The sequence below is a fragment of the Balaenoptera physalus genome (assembly GCF_965194825.1).
Source record: "Balaenoptera physalus genome assembly, chromosome: 19".
In the NCBI taxonomy this organism is placed as follows: domain Eukaryota; kingdom Metazoa; phylum Chordata; class Mammalia; order Artiodactyla; family Balaenopteridae; genus Balaenoptera; species Balaenoptera physalus.
The window spans coordinates 10,143,711-10,163,711 of record NC_138900.1 but is presented as its reverse complement, the minus strand read 5'-3'; the positions used below and the strand labels follow the sequence as shown (position 1 = coordinate 10,163,711).

Sequence of the window (20,001 nt, the reverse complement as noted above, 5' to 3'; positions counted from 1 at the left end):
AGTTGATTTCCTGGGGAACTGGAGGGTGCTTAGATCTTGGTGGAGCACTTGAGAGAAATTAGAAGGGGCCTCCGTGGACCCTTGAGACATGAGTGTCCAAGTATATTGTTGATTGTTCAAAGTAAAGGCAAATAGATATTGGCAAATAGATTAGCACAGGGATGCTAAAAAAGAATAAGCTAAACAAAGGTCTACAGCAGTGAACCCTTTTGAGTCTGGTGGAATTAGTGACAAAAGAGTGTGTGTGTTTGGAACAACTGGGAAATGGGGGATAACGATCTTGTAAACAGCTTCCCACCCATTAGGTTTTTTTGTGTTAAACGGGCTCGTGCAGGAAATGACTAACCCCTGGTTGATTAGATCTTGATTGTTGGTTTGAGACCTGTATAGATTCAGGCTTTAATGAATATTGAGGCAATTTAGGAAGAGGTTTAACCACATATGTCAGAATTTTTACAGTTCTGTGCTTTTTGTTCTCCCAATGTCAGGACTAGAAGTACCCACAGATTTGGGGGCACCTCTGTTACACTAGAGGATTTTTGTTGTAATTCTTCCTCATCTATATCAAGGACAGATTATAACGGACATAAAAGATCAGGTTCAAGCCATAGCCTGCAAAAGGCCCTAGATTCATTAGCCAGAATAGTATTAGACAATAAGATTTTTTAGATTATATTTTAGCAGAAAAAAGAGGAGAATATGTAGTGGCCAGTAGCTCCTGTTATGTATATTTTAATACCACATTGAAGTAAACAACCTTCTTAGACAAAATTAGACAACTTGGCTCCCACAGGTGTCACCACAAGAACATGGATTCAGTCTCTTAGGAAGTACCTTCTCATGGATCCCGTAAGGAATAAGGTCTATATTGGAGGGATTGCTTAAAGTCGGTATTATTGTTCTGTGCTTGCTAGGATTTATATTCCTTCTTGTTATAACTCTGTTCTTGCTGTTTGTCTTGTATCCTTAAGCCCAAAGCCTTGTCCTCATCTTGGGATTTGTGCATATTTGCAATCAAATGCATAATAGTTTCATTTCTCAAACCCTTGGTAGGCCTACACCCATTATCAGCAGGAAGTAGCCAGCATGGTCTCGGCCCCTCTTTCCTCAAGATTGAGGAATGATCAAAAGGTAGGGGAGGGGACTTCCCTGGTGGCACAGTGGTTAAGACTCCGTGCTCCCAATGCAGGGGGCCTGGGTTTGATCCCTGGTCAGGGAACTAGATCCCACATGCATGCCACCACTAAGAGTTTGCATGCCACAACTAAGGAGCCCACGAGCCACAACTAAGGAGCCTGCCTGCTACAACTAAGACCCAGCACAACCAAATAAATACATAAATATTTTTTAAAAAGATAGGGGAGACTGAAACCATGCTCCACAGGGTTAATAGAGGCTGGTGACTAACAGAAACTCTTGAGCTTGTTTTACAGAACACGAGATAAATGAACTTGATTAAAACCCTCTGCTTGTAAAATGCCTTCACTAAGTAAGCTGGCTTTAGTTATTTTTTTCTTTTCTTTTTTCCTCTCCTTAATTGCAAGCTTCACGTACCCTAGGTAATATATCACAAGACTCCTTAACCACCCCTATATATAACACCTCTGACATATGGGATGCTATAATAATGGGGGCTTATGTTGTTTTTTAGGAAACTGGAGTCAGCTCTCGTCCAGTTCGAGCCAGCTAAGACTGGTTGGGACCACTGACCCTAAAACTGGGCCTGCACAGGTGTCTGATGAATGACAATTTGACATCAGAGAGCCAAAGCCTCCACCCTCAGATTGTGCTAAGCACCTCTATTTTTGAACATGCATCCCATGAAGAAGCATGTAACCCAGATACGCCTATGCAAAGCACTGATTACCTCATCTCTTCCCTACCTACAACCACCTTCCCCCAAACCTAAGACCTTTTTTATCTCATAAATATCTCAAGCCCCTCACCTTTGGGTAGGCGGATTTGAGATTCATTCTCCCATCTCCCCATTTGGCTGCCTTGTGAATAAACTGTTGTTCTGCTGCAAACCTTGACGTATCAACGTTTGTCTTGCTGCATGTAGGGCAAACGAAACTGGCTTAGTAACAAGACCAGTGGCCTCCCATCCTATTTTCTGTCTTTTTATTAGCCTGCTAATCTCAGGAAATAATCTGTTTACTAATAGGGCAGCAAGAGCAGATTGAGTGACCTCATTTACTGAATGGAATCCAGAATGCCATCAGAAGAGAGCTTCCAAACGGGCTTTAAAATCTGCCACAGATTCCTCTTTCTTTGTTTGCATATTTGAATAATAGACCAATCAATGTAGGCACGGAACACCCTAGGCTCAGTTGCCACATTGGGAGATTTTTCTGGTCTATCAGAGGATCATGTTAGAGACCGAGGATCTTAACATGTGGTTTTGGGTTTTTTTGGCCACACCCCTGTGGCCTGTGGGATCTTAGTTCCCTGACCAGGGATCTAAACTGCACTCCCTGCATAGGAAGCGTGGAGTCTTAACCACTGGACAGCCAGGAAGTCCCGAGACTGAGGATCTTGAATATCCTCAGGATGATGCCATTCTGCTTCCCACATCTGTTTTTGGGCTTCACCAGGTCCTACCAACACCTACACAAGCTGGTAAAGATCTGGCAACCCAGGGTCATAGGATTCTAAACGTTTCAACAAAACTTTTGGGGATTAGAAAATTATTTAACTATAGCTCTTAGTTCAGTCTTTTTTTTTTAATTAAAAAAAAAATTTATTTATTTATTTGACTGCATCGGGTCTTAGTTGCAGCACACGGGATCTTCACTGCGGCATGCAGGATCTTGCGTTGTGGTGTGTGGGCTCTTTGTTGCAACATGTGGGCTCCAGAGCTCGTGGAGGTTGTAGTTGCCGCACGCGGGCTCTCCAGTTGTGGCTCGCGGGCTTAGTTGCCCCACGGCAGATGGGATCTTAGTCCCCCACCAGGGATTGAACCCATGTCCCCTGTATTGGAAGGCAGATTCTTAAGCACTGGACCACCAGGGAAGTCCCTTGGTTTAGTCTTTGACCAAGGAGTGAAAGCTGTCCGAGGAGAATCACCTGCAACCTCGGGCCTTTTTATTTTGAAAGGTAACTATTTAATAGTCTCCAGAGTAGAAAGGCAGTCCAGACAGGGAATGAGTAAAATGTGAACGCTCAGGCAAAGAAGGATAGAGGGGAGCAGAGACCTGTCAGTCCTATCATCTATTGTTTTAGGTACCTCTGTTGTCTTTCACTTTTCATCAGCCTTCGGTAACAAGTCTTTTAATGAAGCTGTTTTGGAATCTTGAAGCCTTTTGGAAGTTCACGTGTACCAATTGAAATAGGCATCCCATTCTATTCATTTAATTCATGAACCCTTACTTTCAAGTGCAGTTTTTAAATGAAGGATCTTGTGTAACTGGAACATTCCCTCATTGTAACTCTAGATTGTTTTCAGTCAGATTTGGCTATTTTTATAGATATTTATAGCTTCCGGGACCATAGTTTTTAGACATAAAATAAGCAGGTGTGCTGGAAGGTGGGGCGCTTAACTCGTTAGAATTTAAGGATCCCATTAGCTAAGCCCTTGGGTTTCTCAGAGCCGAATCAACACCTAAAAGGGATGTGCCACTGGATTGGGGATTGTATTGCATTTTACAGTGTAGCTCATTGCATGGAAATTTCCTTGAGATTGGTAGGTGACCTACTGTCAATCTAACCCATTCCTTGACCAACTTATCCTAACACGATGTCTTTGGGTTTGGTTGTGAGCACTCTAACAGGTCTTAAGTGCTCGATCCACACCCACCAATTTTTGCGGCTTTTTGACCTCTGAGGTCCCAGTCAACAACAACTCTCATTGATACAAAACAAGACAAACAAACACATGCCCTTTAATATATTGGCAATAGCCCAGAGATGTTACTGCATCCTGGCCAAGAAAAGGTCCTGTGCATACCATGAGCAATTCCCAACATGGAACCGGGGACTGGGGAAAGGATTGAACCAGCAGACCCCAAAGAATGGGAACTGCAGGCATCTTCCAGACAAATGGGAAACTGTAGCTGTCACCAGCAGTTCCCGACATGGAACTAGTGATTCCAGACAAATGGGAAACTAACTGGAAAGCCAAGTAGATCAGGAGCCTGACGCAAACAGAACAGACCTCACAACCGAGAGAAGCTCGCCCAAGGCCCTCGGAAATGGTGAGAAACACAGTGAGCTCAAACGATTCACGGGGTACTACACCTGTGTTTCTTGCTGTCCCCAAAGCCATCGGAAGTCTCCTTTGGTCCGGCTGCTGCCACCAAATCTGTTAAATAACAAGAATTCAACTGAGTAAATTTAAAGATCAAATTGGCTTTATTCAATGATTCATGAATCAGGCTGCGTCCCATCTAGCAATAGAAAGGAGCTCCACTGAGCTGTAGAAAAGAAAAGGTTGTTCAAGGCAGAAAGGGGGTGGAAAAAAGGACCTTTTTATGGAAGAATTCATTGTTTGAATTCATCCTCCTAAGGGGATGGAAGGGCTTATTGGGTGAATTACCTCACTAGTGCTGACCCGGCGATTCTAGGTTGAATAGTTAAAGGTTACATTCTGGTGGGGTTGAAACTACAATTAGGTTTGTTATTAAATCTCGTTTTGCTGACCTGGGGGTTAGCACAACTGACTCCATTTGGGACCTGTTGTCTTCTTTTTATCAGGGATGATGAAATATTTCTAGAAATGGATAGTGGTGACAGTTGCACAAAATTGTGAATATGCCTAATGTCACTGAGTTATATATACACTTTAAAAGGGTTAAAATTGTAAAATTTATGTTACGTATATTTTACTACAATAATTTATTATTAAATAATAATAATTTAACCATATAATAATAACTATAATTATAATTATTATTATTAAATAATATCCGTAATTATTAAATAATAATTATAGTTTATTATTAAATAATAAACACTAAGAACAAGTGAAAAAAAATAGAATTTGCAAAAGAGGAATGAGGAGCAAAGTCACGTAAAGCCGCTGTAAGGGCTTTGGCTTTTACACTGCCCAAGCAGATAATCTGTAGGTCAGGTTCTTCAGACAAACTGTGCATTGACAAAACCCTCTAGTGACTGATCGCTATTATCAGTTCTGGCCCCCACCAGCATCTAGGTTGAATGCAGTGACCCAAACGGTGGTCATCTGTGGGCACCCTTTGCCCAGCTCTGTGGGCTGAGGGGAGGCTGGATGTACACCTGCTCTGCAGGGATTCAGGACCGACATTAAGCCCAAGTGTGGCCCAATTAGATAGGGGCGGTGCTAGGACCGATGGGCGAGGCTACTGGTTAGAATAAACCCCCACTGGGCGTGGCTAGAGTGAGGGGCGGGGCGGAATTCTTGACTAGTAGTGTGGGCGGGGCTAAGGCGGAGTAGGCAGGCCAGGCTTGAAATAGCTGCTCCCAAAAGAAAGCCTCGTTGGCCCTAGGTTGGATGACTTGTTGGCTGGGGTTGGGATGGAGTCGGATTGGGATGTGCTGAGAGTGGGGGGGAGCGGTTACCGCCACGTGCCTGCTGCTGTGGGCGACTTGGGGGGCGGGCTACACAGTCTGTGTTTACCTGCTGCCCAGGCACGCCGGGGCAAGCCCTGGCTCCGGGGGCACAGAGCCTGGGCAGGTGAGGAAGGAGGGCTCCGAGCCAGGCAGGTAGGGGTGGGGACAGCAGGAACGAGGACAGATGACAGGTGAGGGTCCCTAATCAGGGCAGAGGCCAGGGACTCCTGGAAGAAAGAGAGGTGAAGGCTGGAGCAACCAGGGCAAGGGAGGCATGGCATGCATGAAGTTCTGGAACCAGGAGGGGTTGGGCTTCAGTGAAGGAGGGTCCCAGAAAAGGTGCAAAAAGGGACAAGAGGGACAGTGGAGGGGATGATAGGGGGGTTGGATCTGGGGGTGCCCCCCTCCTGCCCTCTGCTCCTTCTCTCCGTTCTAGTGGTGACAGGGGCCACCAACGGCATCAGCAAGGCTTATGCACATGAGGTGAGCCAGGGCTTGGCGTGTGTGGTGGGAGAGCTTCTCCTGTCTGTTTGTCTGTTGTCAGCTAACCCTATTAGACTGAGAATTGTGTGCTTTATCTGGTTCCCTCAGACGTCCTCTCCTCCAGGAAGCCTCCCCTCTGCTCCCCAGGGTGGGGGTGGGTGTTTACACTGGGCTTCTACAGACCGTTGATGTTCTCCCATCATTGCCCTGATTTATTCATTCAAAACATATTTATATACCACCTCCACGTGCCAGGCATCTTCTAGGTGCCAGGGGTACAGCAGTGAACAAAATAGATTAAAAAAAATCAAAAGACCTTGCCATCGTGAAGCTTATGTTGAAGTGAGGGGAGACAGGTGTAAATAAGATAAACAAATGAAATGTATAGTGCATCAAATGGTTATAAGAGTTAAGGAGAAAAATAAATCAGGAAAGGAGAACAGGGAGCCCTGGGGATGTGCACGTTCCAATTTTTATATAGGATAATCAGAAGTGTCACTGAGAAGGCAGCACTGAGCAAAGAACAGAAGGAGGTGAGGGAGGGAGTCCTGTGAATAACTGGGAGAAGGAATTTCCAGGGAGAAGAAACTGCCAGTGCAAAGGTCCTGAGGTAGGAAGCATTGCTTGTTGGAGAAGCAGGAAAGGGGCCACTGTGTTTGTATCAGAATGAAAGGGAGAGGGGAACAGTAGGAGATGAGGGCAAAGATGCAATTTCAGGGCAGATCATGGGGAATCTTGTAGGTTATGGTGGAGACCTTAACATTTACTGAGTGACATGGGTTCTGAAGAGGGATGCGATACTATAGGGGGGTGAGGATGGAAGCAGGGAGATCAGCTAAAAAGCTCTTGCAAAATCCAAGCAGGAGATCTTGATGACTTACACCAGGGTGACAGCATAGAGGCATAAGAAGTACTTGGATTTTGGATTGATTTTGAAGGTAGTGCTGACAAGATTTATTAAAAAGATTGGATGTGGTGTATGACTCCAAACTTCTGACCCTGTAACCCGAAACCTTGCTAAGCTCAGCTCTTAGTTCTTGTAGCTTTTTTGTGGATTTCTTGGGATTTTCTATGTAGACAGTCACGTCATCTGTGTAAGAGACAATTTAATTTCTGACTTTCCAATCTGTATACCTTTCATTTCTTTTTCTTGCTTTATTGTACTGCCCAGGAAATTAAATATGATGTTCAGAGGAGTGGTAAGAGTGAACATCATCTTCCCTTGTTCCTGATCTTAGAGGAAAAGCATTCAGTTTTCAACCATTAAGTATAGTGTTAGCTGTAGGTTTTTAAAATGTATGTATGTGTGTATGTATTTATGTAACCTTTATAAGGTTAAGGACGTTCCTTTCTATACCTAGGTTGCTGAGAGTTTTTATCACGGATGGAGGTTGACTTTTGTCAAGTAACTTTTCGGTGATTGTTGAGGTGATCATATGGTTTTTCTTCTTTACTCTGTTTATATAGTACATTACATCAATTGATTTTTCAAATGTTGAACCAACCCTGCATTCCTGCAATAAACCCCACCTGGTGATTATTGATTATCCTTCTTCTATATTGCTGGATTTGATTCACTACTATTTTGTTGAGAATTTTTGTGTCTAAGTTTATAAGAGGTGGTATTAGTTTATAGTTTTTTCTTGTAATATCTTTGTTTGGTTTTTGGTGTTAGGGTAATGCTGGCCTCATAAAATAAATCACTATTAAAATTTTTGACCAGAATCCCTCAAAAAATGCAGCTGCCGTTACTGAGACGGAGTTGAACTGAGGGGAGGACCAAGTCTGGGGGAAACAGGAAGGAGTCTCGTTTTGGACATTCCAAGTTTGAGATACCAATTAGGTATCCAAGTTGAGAAGTTCCAGAAGTTGGAAACGCCATTCTGGAGTCCAGAGGGGAGGTTTGGGTGGAGGTATAAGTGGAAGCATCATCAACATAACGATCCCATTTAAAGTCATGAGACTAGATGAGGTGCCTGTGGTAGTGGGTGTTGATGGAGAAGGGAAGCACAGTCTGAATCACCCCAGAATGCTCCCTGGAGCGCCCAAAGTTAAGAGGTACAGAAGATGAGAAGGCACAAGAACTGAGAGTGGGGGGGAGACCAGGGTTGGAAGAGAGGTCTTGGAAGCCAGGGAAAGAATGTTTCCAGGAGGAAGGGGTGATGAATGTGTCAGTTGCTACTGGGAGGTGCTGAGAATACAGCACTGGGTTTACCATCATGGAAGTTATTGGTGACCAGAGTGGTTGGGGTGGCATGGTGGGGGTGGGAGACCGATTGGATTGGGTACAAGAGGATGTGCTAAGAGAGCCAGGATAAACAATCCTCTCTTAGCATGTTGAGTAAACTGCGGTGGTGTGATGAGAAATGGGCCAATGCCTGAACAGAGAAAATGAGAGAGATTCTGGTAGGATTTCATGCTGATGGGAATCATCCAGAAGAGGGAGAGGTTTTGATGAAGGGGGAAGATGGGAGAAAGCTGGAGTGATGTCCTTGAGTGGACAAGAAGGGAGGGGAGGCTAGTGCGTGAATAGAAAGGCAACCCTGGCGGAAAGGGAGAGAATTTGTGTCTGGATGCAAGTCAGCCGGTAGCGACGGCCACTCTGAGTCATTGCCATCTGGGGACTGGTCTGTCCCAGCACTGCACTGTGAGCCCCAAGAGGACAGGGCTGTGGCTGTGCTGGTCAGCACCACCTAGCACAAGGCCAGGCACAAGGAGATTCTGGGCAAATGTTTGTTGAATGAATAAATGCCCTTCACAGCATCAACCTCTCAGACGCTGGAGCTGTTGAGATGTTTGTGCCCAGCCCCCCTCCAAAGCTGATGGACACTCAGTCCCACATAACATGTCACCCTCAGACAGGCAGGTTGAGAGGGTCAGACATGCACCAAAATGCTGCTGAGCACCCATTCCAAAAATATTGGCTGCCTTTGTTTCAAGCGGAAGGGCATTCAAGGCAAAAGGAGCAGCATGTGCAAAGGCCCAGAGGCAGGAAAATTCAGGGGGTGCTCTTGGGACCAAATGAACTGTCTGCTGTGCCTGGATTCCCATAGACGGCCACCGGCAGGAGAGACAGCTGAAGACTCAGGCCGGAGCCAGGCCACTTGAGGCCACGGTGAGGAGTGTAGTTTTATCTCAGAGACCCTGGGGAGTCAAGGCAGGTTCTGAGCAGGGGAAGGCAGGAACAGGTTTGTATTTCAGAGAGAACCCTCTGGCTGCTGAGTGAGACTGGGTCTATCTTGGGCATGCTGTGTCCCCAGCACCACCCAGCAAAGAGCGAGGGCTCAATAGACACATTTTGAATAAATGCATGAAAGAAGGAAGGTATAAAAATTATTGGATTCTTATGTCACTGAGAATAAAAGCCAGAGTCTTTACTGGGGCATTCGAGGCTCCATGATCTGGGCTCCTGTACAACTGGCCACTTCATTCAGTGCACACTGGACTGTACGGCGTCCTCGAAGCTGCCAGCCTTTGTGCAAGGGCCTTTGCACTTGCTGTTCTGTCTGTCTGGAATAGTCTTTCCCCAGAGTGCATGCTCCAGGAGGGCAGACTTTCGTATTTCTCTTTTGTTCACCTCTGCACCCACAGCGCCTATAAGACTGTAGCACCCTGTCAGCACACAGTAAATATTTGTGGCTTTCGTGAATAAAGGAATGAATGCATCCCCTGCAGCTCGCCGGGAGAGGTCTGAACATCGTCCTCATCCATCGAGACCTGAGCACGTTGGAGCACGAGGCAAAGGCGATAGGTGAGGAGGGGAAGAGGGGAGCGGGTAAAGTTCTGGGTCAAGGGCTGGGGCTAGACGGGGGCGTGGCCGGGGGCGTGATCCCGGAGGAGGTCTGTAGGTGGCCGAGGCACGTGCGGGGAGCTAGCCATCTATGCATCTGGGGCCATCATGTAGGGGCTGGGGCTGAACAGGGACGGGGGCAGAGGTCGGACTCGATTCCAGCTATGGGCCTGGCTCCCACTGCCCTTCCCAGAGAGGCTTCTTGGCAAAAGCACACGAGTCATCCAGGTGGATTTCACCGGAGGCTTGGAGATCTACGAGGCCATTGAGGCAGGACTGAAGGACCTGGAGATCGGAGTACTGAGTACGTCCCTGTGCCTGTTGGGAGGAGCGCTGCCCTCAACTTGCCCCCGTGCTCACCCTGACCCGGAACTCTCTGTGGTCGCCCTCTCTTTTGCCCCACCCCGTCTCCCTGGGACCGTTGGAGTGAAACAAACAATTTGCCCCCTCTCACTCAGTAAACAATGTGGGCAAGCAGTATGCACCTGGCTTGAGGAAACTGCTCGACTGTGAGGACATCGCCTAAGTGAGTAAAACCGAGTACTAGTCCGCGGGTACCTCTGCCTCACACTGCTCCCTCTGTTGGAAAACCCGGCGCGGTACACTAGCTTTGTTTATTGTTTTGAGAGCTACAGACCTACGGTGTCTAGGACGTGACGGAGGTCTCTCCTTCCATGGGGCGCCCTTCTGCGGTGCCCAACGGGGACAGCTGTTCAAGTTGAGTCTGGTTCTGCTAACTTTAAGGGGAAATGAGCCACGTGGGAAAGTCAGTGTCTCAGTTTCATATCTATAAAATGGGAATCCATATTTTTGCTGACCTCATAGGGCTGACATGACAATGGAGTAAAATAATGCACATAAACCTAAGTTGTGTGCTCCACAAATGTGGGCCATTATTATTAGACATAGACAAAATAGGAGATCAGGATGGCTTTTAGATTTTACTTATTATTATTTCAAAAGTAATGCATAGGTTCATTTTAGAAAATGTAAAGAGAGGCAGTCTGTGTATTCTGCCTCTGGTGTTAGAGGAAGTTGTGGTTTAAGACTAACCCTGCAAATGAGAACGATTAGGAGAGCTGGATAAAATATTTTTAAAATAACTGCTTGAAGGCATCAAACTACTAAGGCAATGAGGAATTGTCTCACCAGGATTTGAGAGAAGAAAGAATCCAAGAGGGGTGAATCTGACATTTGAAGCAACATTTCCTTTCAAAGTGGATGAGCGTTTAAGAGGCAAAGCAGAGCTTTCAACATAGTGTGCGAGCTGCAACAAATTATGTAGAGCAAAGCTTTGGAAAATATCCCAGGCTTTAGGCTGAGATCCTGAAAACTATAATCCAGGAGTTAGGGTAAAGTAGGTTTCATAGGAACTGAAGCCAGGTTTTAAATGATCTCGATTCCCGTCGGGATTAAGTTGATCCAATATTTTAGCGCCCCCTAGTTTAGCTGCCGGGGAGAAGCGAAACCAAACCAAACCATTTTTAGAGAAAAACGATGTAGTCCAGGGACTCGAATTAGCAATACGATTTTTAAAATATTAAATATCCAGCACTCAGCAAAATATAACCAGGAATATTAGAAGAAAAATCGTGATTGAAAGCAAGAGAAATAATAGATAATGTAATGAGGTCCACATGTAACCAAGATAATGGAAATAGCATAGATCTTTTTTTAAAGAATTGTAACATATGTAACATAAAACTTGCCATTTTAACCATTTTAAAGTGTGCAACTCAGTGGCATTAAATACATTCACAGTGTTGTACAGCTGTCACCACTATCTGTTACCAGAACTTTTTCATCATCCCAAACAGAAACTCTGGTCCTGTTAAGCAGTATCTCCACATTCTTCCCTATTACCTACCCCTGGTAGCATCTATCTCTACTTTCTGTCTCTGTGAACTTGCTAATTCTAGATACCTCATACAAGTGACATCATAGAATAGTTTTCCTTTTGTGTCTGGCTTATTTCACTTAGCATAATGTTTTCAATTTCATCCATGTTGTTAGCAAGTATCAGAACTTCATTCTTTTTATTTTCTTTATTATTAAGTTATGGCAAATATACATAACTTAAATTTTGTCTATATTGAAGTGTACAGTTCAGGGGTATTATGTACATTCAGATTGTTGTGAAACAATCACCACCAGGCATCTTCAGGATTTTTTCAGCTCTTTACCTGTTAAACAGTAATGCCCCCCCTCCATTCCTCCCTACCCACAGGTCCTGGAAACCACCATTCTACTTTCTGTCTCTATGAATTTGTCTCTTCTAGGTGCCTCATATAAGTGGAATCATACAGTATCTGTCCTTTTGTGCCTGGTTTATTTCATTTAGCATAATGTTTTCAGGGTTCATCCATGTTGTAGCATGTGTCCCAATTTTCTTCCTTTTTAAGGCTGAATAATATTCTATCATATGTATATACCACATTTTGTTTACCTCTTCATCTGTTGATAGACACTTGGGTTGTTTCCACCTTTTGGCTGTTGTGAATAATGCTGCTGTGAACTGTTGGTGTACAAATATCTGTTTGGGTACCTGCTTTTAATTCTTTGGGGCATATACCCAGAAGTGGAAATGATGATGCAAGATTAGTCTGGCTAATTTCAAGGTCCCTTGAGATTCCATATCAATTTTGGGCTGGGTTTTTCTATTTCTGCAAAAATGCTGTTAGAATTTTGATAGTGATTGCATTGAATCTGTAGATCACTTTGGGTAGTACTGACATCTTAGCAATATTAAGTCTTCCAACCCATGTATATGGGATGTCTTTCCAATTTGTATCTCTTCTCTAATATCTTTCAGTAATGTTTTATAGTTTTCAGTATATGTCTTTCTTCCTTGGTTAAGTTAATTCCTAAGTATATTTATTCTTTTATTCTTTCTGATGCTATTGCAAATGGAATTGTTTTCATAACTTCACTTTTGGGTTGTTCATTGTTCATGTATAGAAATGCAGCAGAGTTTTTGGTATTGATTTTGTATCCCACTTCTTTGTGAGTTTGCTTATTCGTTTTCACTTTTTTGTGGAATCTTTAAGATTTTCTACATGTAAGATCATATCATCTACAAACAGAGATAATTTTACTTCTTCCTTTTCAGTTTGAATACCTTTGACTTCTTTTCTTGCTTAGTTGCTCTGGCTAGAACTTCCAGTACTGTGTTGAATAGAAACGGCAAAAGCAGGAAATGCTTTCAGTATTTCACCACTGAGTGTGATGTTAGCTGTGGGCTTTTCATATTATTATATGTATTATTTTATGTGCATTATTCATATCTTTATTATGTTGAGATAGTTTTCTTCCATTCCTAGTTTATTGAATGTTTTAATCATGAAAGGTGTTGAATTTTGTCAAATACTTTTCTGCATCAATTGAGGTGATCATGTGATTTTTTTTTCTTTATTCTGTTAATGTGTTGTGTTACATTAGTCAATTTTTGTATATTGAACCATCCTTGCATTCTAGGAACAAATCCCACTTGGTCATGGTGTATAATCCTTTTAATATGCTGTTGAATTCAATTTGCTAGCGTTTTGTTGAGGATTTTTGTGTCAGTGTTCATGAGGGATATTGGTCTGTAGATTTCCCTTCTTGTAGTGTCTTTGACTTTGGTATCAGGGCAATGCTGGCTTCATAGAATAAGTTAAGAAGTGTTCTCTCCTCTTCAATGTCTTGGAAGAGTTTGAGAAGAATTGGCATTAGTTCTTCTTTAAATGTTTGGTAGAATTCATCAGCAAAGTCATCTATCCAGGAATTTTCTTTCTTGGGAAATTTTTGATTATTGGTCCAATCTCCTTACTAGTTATGGGTCTGTTCAGATTTTCTATTTCTTCCTGATTGAGTCACAGTAGGTTTTGTGTTTCTAGGAACTTATCTATTTCATCTAGATTATCCAATTTATAGGTGTACAGTTGTTCATAGTACTCTCTTATAATCCTTTTTATTTCTGTGGAATCAGTAGTAATGTCCCACTTTCATTTCTGATTTTAGTAACTTCAGTATTTTTTTTCTTAGCCAATCTAGATAAATGTAAATTTGGTATGTTGTGTTTTAATTTCTATTTTCATTTGTCTTGAAGTATTTTTAAATTTCTTTTGTGATTTCTTCTTTGACTCATTGGTGTTTGAGTTGTAGAAGCTCTTTATATATTATGGTTATTAATCCCTTATCAAATGAATGATTTGTAAATTTTCTGCCATTTTGCAAGTTGCCTTTTCACTCTGTTGATAGTATCTTTTAATGTACAAAAGGTTTTAATTTTGATGAAGTACAGTTTATCTGTTTTTCTTTTGCTGCTTGTGCTTTTGGTATCATCCAAGAAATCATTGCCGAACCCAATGTCATAAAGCTTTTCCTCTGTTTTCTTTCAAGAGTTTTGTAATTTTAGCTCTTACGTTTAGGACTTTGATCCATTTAGAGTTTTTTGTATATGGTGTTTTGCTTCACATATTTTGGGGCTCTGTTGTTAGGTCTGTATATCTTTATAATTGTTATATCTTCTTGCTGCACTGAACTTTTTTTTTTTAGCCTTTTTAAAAAAAATAAATTTATTTATTTTATTTATTTATTTCTGGCTGCATTGGGGGGTTTTCGTTGCTGCACGCAGGCTTCCTCTAGTTGCCGTGAGCAGGGGTTATTCTTCGTTGTAGTGTGCGGGCTTCTCATTGCGGTGGCTTCTCTTGTTGCAGAGCACGGGGTCTAGGTGCACAGGCTTCAGCAGTTGTGGCTCGCAGGCTCTAAAGCGCAGGCTCAGTAATTGTGGCTCACAGGCCTAGTTGCTCCACGGCATGTGGGATCTTCCCAGGCCAGGGCTCCAATCCATGTCCCCTGCATCGGCAGGTGGATTCTTAACCACTGCACCACCAGGGAAGCCCTGCACTGAACTTTTAAAAAATAAACCTCATTCTTATTAGGGTACTGCAGATTAAAACCAGAGTGAGCTACAACTACACAGCCACTAAAATGGTTAACGCTAAAAATATTGTCAGTGCCAAGCGTTGTTGGGGATGTGGAACAACTGGAATTCTTTCTTTTTTTTTTTGGAATTTAAATACTTTTTAATTTAATTTTTACTTTATACTGGGGTGTAGTTGATTTACAATATTGTGTTAGTTTCAGGTGTACAGCAAAGTGGTTCAGTTATACATATACATATATTCATTCTTTTTCAGAGTATTTTCCCATTTAGGTTATTACAGAATATTTAGTAGAGTTCCCCGTGCTATACAGTAGGACCTTGTTGTTTATCTATTTTATATGTAGTAGTGTGTATATGTTAATCCCAGCCTCCTAATTTATCCTTCCCCGCTTCCTTTCCCTTTTGGTAACCATAAGCTTGTTTTCAAAGTCTGCAAGGCTGTTTCTGGTTCATAAATAAGTTCATTTGTATCATCTTTTTAGATTCCACATATAAGTGATATCATATGATATTTGTTTTTCTCTGTCTGACTTATTTCACTTAGTATGATAATCTCTAGGTCCATCCATGTTGCTGCAAATGGCATTATTTCATTCTTTTTTATGGTTGAGTGGTATTCCACTGTACACATGTACCACATCTTCTTTATCCATTCCTCTGTCAATGGACATTTAGGTTGTTTCCATGTCTTGTCTATTGTGAAGAGTGCTACTATGAACATTGGGGTGCATGTATGTTTTCGAATTATGGTTTTCTCCGGATATATGCCCAGGAGTGGGTTGATTAGAGAAATAAAGCATGCCGCCTTCATACGATGGAAAATTACAGCAGTGAACATGAATGAACTTCTGCTACACGTAACACGGAAGAATCTTATAAACATAATGTTTAGTAGACAAAGCCAGAGATAAAAGGATACATACTCAATGATTCCACTTAAATGAAGTTCAGAACTGAACAAAACTATTCTAGAGTGTGTTAGAGGTCAAGACAGTGGTTAACTGGGGAAGAGGCAAGCGTAGTGACTGCAGGAGATGAAGAATCTGGGAAACTGTCAATACTTTCTTTATGTGGGTAGAGGCTAAAGATTTGTGTTCATTTTTTACAGTAAAGATTTATGCACTTTGGTATGTGTATGGTATACATTTATAAAAAAACTTTACTGATCAAAAAATCCAAAGAGAGAAGTTTATGAAATGAAAGTAAAAATTTCCCTTCTCCCTCCAATTCTATCCCCCAAAAGTGACCCCCAATTAAAATGTGGTAGTTTTTTTTCTCTGTGCATAGAGAAGTATGTATATGTATTTTTTTTTGTTTTTTGTTTTTTGTTTTTGTTTTTTTTTGTATATGTATTTTTTATCCAGATGGTGGCAGCCTATTGTTCTGCACTTTACCTTTCACAGGTAGGCACGTATCTTGGGGATTATTCTAATCAGAATAATTAGCTGACCCATTCTTTTTACCTGGTGCTCAGTGATCCATCCATTGGCTACCCTGTGTTTATTTAGTCATCCCAGTATTGATGGGCATTCAGGATGTTTCCTAGTGTATGTGACTACAAATTGTGTTGCAATGAATATCTTAGGACATATGCAGTTCCCACATGTGTGAGTATCTTAGAGAGGAATAAATTTCCAGAGTGGAGTTGATGTGTCAAAGTCTATGTGCATTTTAAATTCTAGCAGATGCTACGTTTTAAAAATGTGTTCCACATTAAAAGAAAAGTAAACTAGAAAATATCGGAGTTGTGGCAGGGCTGGTGAAGGGAAAGACTGATTGGTTCCATTTTCTTCCCCCAGAAATTCTTGGATGTTATAAACTGCAACATGATGTCTGTGGTCCAGGTGAGTCGGGGCTAGGAGGGACTGGGTCCAAGGTCAGCGAGCTCTGATCGCTCTGGGTGGTCCCCACCATCCCCCAGAACTGGGCCTGGCACAGAGGAAGTGCTAGGGGAATATTCCCTGAGGGAAGGTAGGGGGATAGGAGTGAACTTGAGGAGGGGGCAGGAGTCTGGGCAGGTGAAAGCAGTGGAAAGGGAAAGACAGGGTCCTCTCCATTCCTCCTGCAGATGACTAGAATCGTCCTGCCCCAAATGGTCACCAGGTAAGCCGCAGTCTCTTTGTCTTTCACTCTGGATCTTCCCCCATCCAGCCTCCGGGCTTTGTCCATTCCCCAGCTGTCCCCTCCACATTTCCAGTTCTTCCCCGTCTCTCTGATCTTTCTCAAATTAGGACAGCGACTAAGGGGTGGAGGTGGGGAGATCACTGGGACCCTCTGTTCCCTGGCAATGACTACCTTCCAAATGATGCTTCCTCCTCCAGCGGCAAAGGTATCATCATCAACATATCTTCAATAACTGACAGGAGCCCCTATCCATTTGCAGCAGTGTATGCAGACACCACGGTACCCAGACCCACAGACCAGGCAAGGGCTGGCTGCCATGCTGGAATTCCTGCAGTAGCCCTTAATTCTGGCACTGAAGGTTATGGTGGAAAAGGCTTGCATGCATGTGTGTGATGTGCCACCTGAGTCTGAGGCTAATAATAGTTCAGACAGACATCTGGGGCACAGTCCAGTGGACAAGCCAGGTTTTTTGTTCGTTTTTTAAGAGAAACAGAGGCTAGGGGTCAAGAGAACCCATGAGGTGGGAGAAAGGGAATTCAGAGACTGGCCCAGCTGGAATGGAGAGTGAGTGTATGGGAACAGAGGGAGGGCTTAGAGCAAGGAAGCTTTCAGGCGTTACGGTGAGGACTTGGGCCTTGAGGGAGGGGCCCCTCCTGGCGGTAGAGTGTTCTAGGATCAGGGACGGCGCTGGGGCAAGGGCGGGCTGGAGGAGTTTGCACGGGGAAAGCTCTTGGTCCTGGGACCCTCCCTCTCCTTCGCAGGCCTTTGCGCGAAGCTTCTCTGTGGCAGTGGGCGCAGAGTACCACTCCGAGGGGGTCATTGTGCAGGTGCCTGACTCCGCGGGGACTGAGCTCAAAAGGGACAACAGTGGCAGCTCAGAAGGGGAAGGCTCTGAGCGGGGGAGGAACTGAGAGACAGCTGAAGGTCTTAGGAGCAGGGGCGGGGTGGGTATGGGGTCGGGGGGTGCGTCTGAGAGAGGACCGAGACTCAGAAGAGCTTCAGTGGATGTAAATCAACGATACTTCAATAAAATAGAACGGAAGGAGGGAAGGGAGGAAGAAAGGAAGGAAATAAGGAAGGAAGGAAGGAAGGAAAAACCTAAAAAAAAAAAGAATAAGATGAGCTACCTTGGAGCCACGATCGGCAGCGGTGGGTTCTCGAGGGGCGTGGCCTCGAAGGCGTGGCCGGGGCGTGTCTGGGCGTGGTCGGCAAGAGGACTGGGACTCAGGGATTCTCGGAGAGGGCCTGGGAGTTTAGGCTTAGGGGGAGGGGAGTTCTTTTTCTTGACCCCCTTCCTGCCTGCAAACAGTGAGCCCCTTTTTGGTTGAAACAAATCCCTTGAAAAGCGGGCTGCTCGTGGTGAGTCCCGAGGACTTCGCTTGGCAGGCGTTGGACACACTTGGCCTCACCTCCCAAACCCCTGAGTGCCTCCGCCACGCCGTGCAGGTGCTTTCCTGGGGCAATCCTTGTCAGAGGGCTGGATGCGACAGTCCCTGGCCCGGGTCCACTAACCCTCAGAAAGGGGGAGACCTCCAGAGAAGGGGCGGGTCCCCACCCCGGGCTGGGGAGCCAGGAGAGGAGATGGGGGACTCAAGAATGGGGGGTGTCTTGATCCTTGGTACCTCTCCTTCGCAGGGTTTCCTGCTGACCATCTTCCTGCCCAGCTGGTTTTTTCTCAGTCGCTGGGGATTAAAGCTTTTATCTCTGTTGGTGAGCTGGAATCGGGCACGGTTTCTTCGTAACAGAACTTGACTAAAGGCCTTGAAGAGGCGTGGCCACATGTCCATCGTTCCCCACCACCCCCCCCCGCCCCCTCCAGAATCCTAGGCCAGGGCTGTTGTTAGCAAAGACTTGCCACATATCGAAACAGATGGACAAGCAGACCAATGGAACGTAAGTGGACCACCGAACACCCAGAAATTTAGTAACAACTGCAGCATCTCAAATCTCTGGCAGAAAGTTGGAGTTTTGAATATGTGGCGCTGAGACTAGATAGACATTTGGAGAAAAACAAGCAAACAGATATATACACACATAGATACGTACATATATAGATTGTAGCGATGATGGCTGCACAACTTTGTGAAATACTAAAACCCACTAAATTATACACATTAAAAGGGTTAATTTTATGGTATGTGAATTAAATATCAATAAAAATATTTTTTAAAATAGACACTCCCTGTGTGTTTGTGTGTGTGTGTGTGTGTCTGTGTGTATACATATATGTATAAAATTGGATCCAGTCCTCACACCATGTACCGGCATAAACTGCAGATGAATCAGAAATCCCTAAATCCCTGTGTAAAAATAGAAACACAACAACTAGAAGAATCCATGAATGAATTTCTTTCCATCTTGGGAGCGGGAGAATCTTTCTTATTAATACTGAAAATTAAAAGCAGCAAAAAAAGCCAAAACCAAACAAAAAAACCACTAACAAATATTGAACTGTAGTTAATGATATGCAGGCTGAATTATTTAGGAAAAGTGCACTGATGTTTGCAACTTACTTTGAAATGCATTGAAAAGTTAGATGGATAGAGAGAGTAGAAATATGGTTAGACAAGTATGGTAAAATGTTAGTAGAATCTAAGCGGTAGACACATGTACACCTCTTTCAACTTTCCTGTATATTTGAAGTTTTTCATAATAAAATGATGGGGGAGGGACTTCCCCGGTGGTCCAGCGGTAAAGAATCCGCCTTCCAATACAGGGGACGCCGGTTCGATCCCTGGTCGGGGAACTAGGATCCCACATACCGTGGGGCAATTGAGCCCGCGTGCTGCAAACTACAGAGCCCACTCGCCCTAGAGCCTGCTCCCAACAGCTAGAGAGAAGCCCGCACGCCACAACGAAGAGCCCCTCGTGCCGCGACGAAAATATCCCTCATACCTCAGCAAAGATCCTGCATGCCACAACTAGGACCCGACACAGGCAAAAAATTTAAAAATAATACTAATAAAATAAAAATGCTGGGGAAAATCCAGGAGCAATAAAATTAAATTTATAAATAAAACGTCTTAAGCAGATTTAGAAATTACTTAAGAAAAGATGATACGCTTCTTATTACATTTCCGGAGAAGGACGGCTCGAGCCCTGGAGAAGAAACGGACTTTTTTGCGGAGAAACGCGGATGCAGACCATCGAA

At 43.7% G+C, this 20,001-nt stretch overlaps 2 protein-coding genes across 4 annotated transcripts in view; one reads left to right on the top strand and one right to left on the bottom strand.

Annotated features, from left to right (window-relative positions):
- The window catches only part of EXOC3L2 (exocyst complex component 3 like 2), an 84,339-nt gene that overhangs the window by 31,104 nt on the left and 33,234 nt on the right, over positions 1–20,001 (bottom strand). The window contains exon 12 of one of the 2 annotated variants that reach the window (XM_082438634.1): positions 4,237–4,300. In XM_082438634.1, the coding sequence (XP_082294760.1) occupies positions 4,237–4,300 (64 nt within the window). Of the gene's footprint in view, positions 1–4,236; positions 4,301–20,001 lie in introns of those variants that run through there. The other variant, XR_014256956.1, reaches the window with a different exon arrangement.
- On the top strand, positions 5,464–19,046 carry LOC309649142 (very-long-chain 3-oxoacyl-CoA reductase-B-like). Of its 2 annotated transcripts, XM_082438825.1 has the most exons (8): positions 5,464–6,009; positions 9,685–9,760; positions 16,526–16,570; positions 16,733–16,829; positions 17,048–17,235; positions 17,612–17,677; positions 18,160–18,296; positions 18,486–19,046. In XM_082438825.1, the coding sequence occupies exons 1-8, from the start codon at positions 5,899–5,901 to the stop codon at positions 18,600–18,602; spliced, it is 837 nt and encodes a 278-aa protein (XP_082294951.1). In that variant the 5' UTR covers positions 5,464–5,898; the 3' UTR covers positions 18,603–19,046. The 2 variants fall into 2 exon arrangements, with proteins under 2 accessions (XP_082294951.1, XP_082294952.1); XM_082438826.1 differs by lacking the exon at positions 18,160–18,296.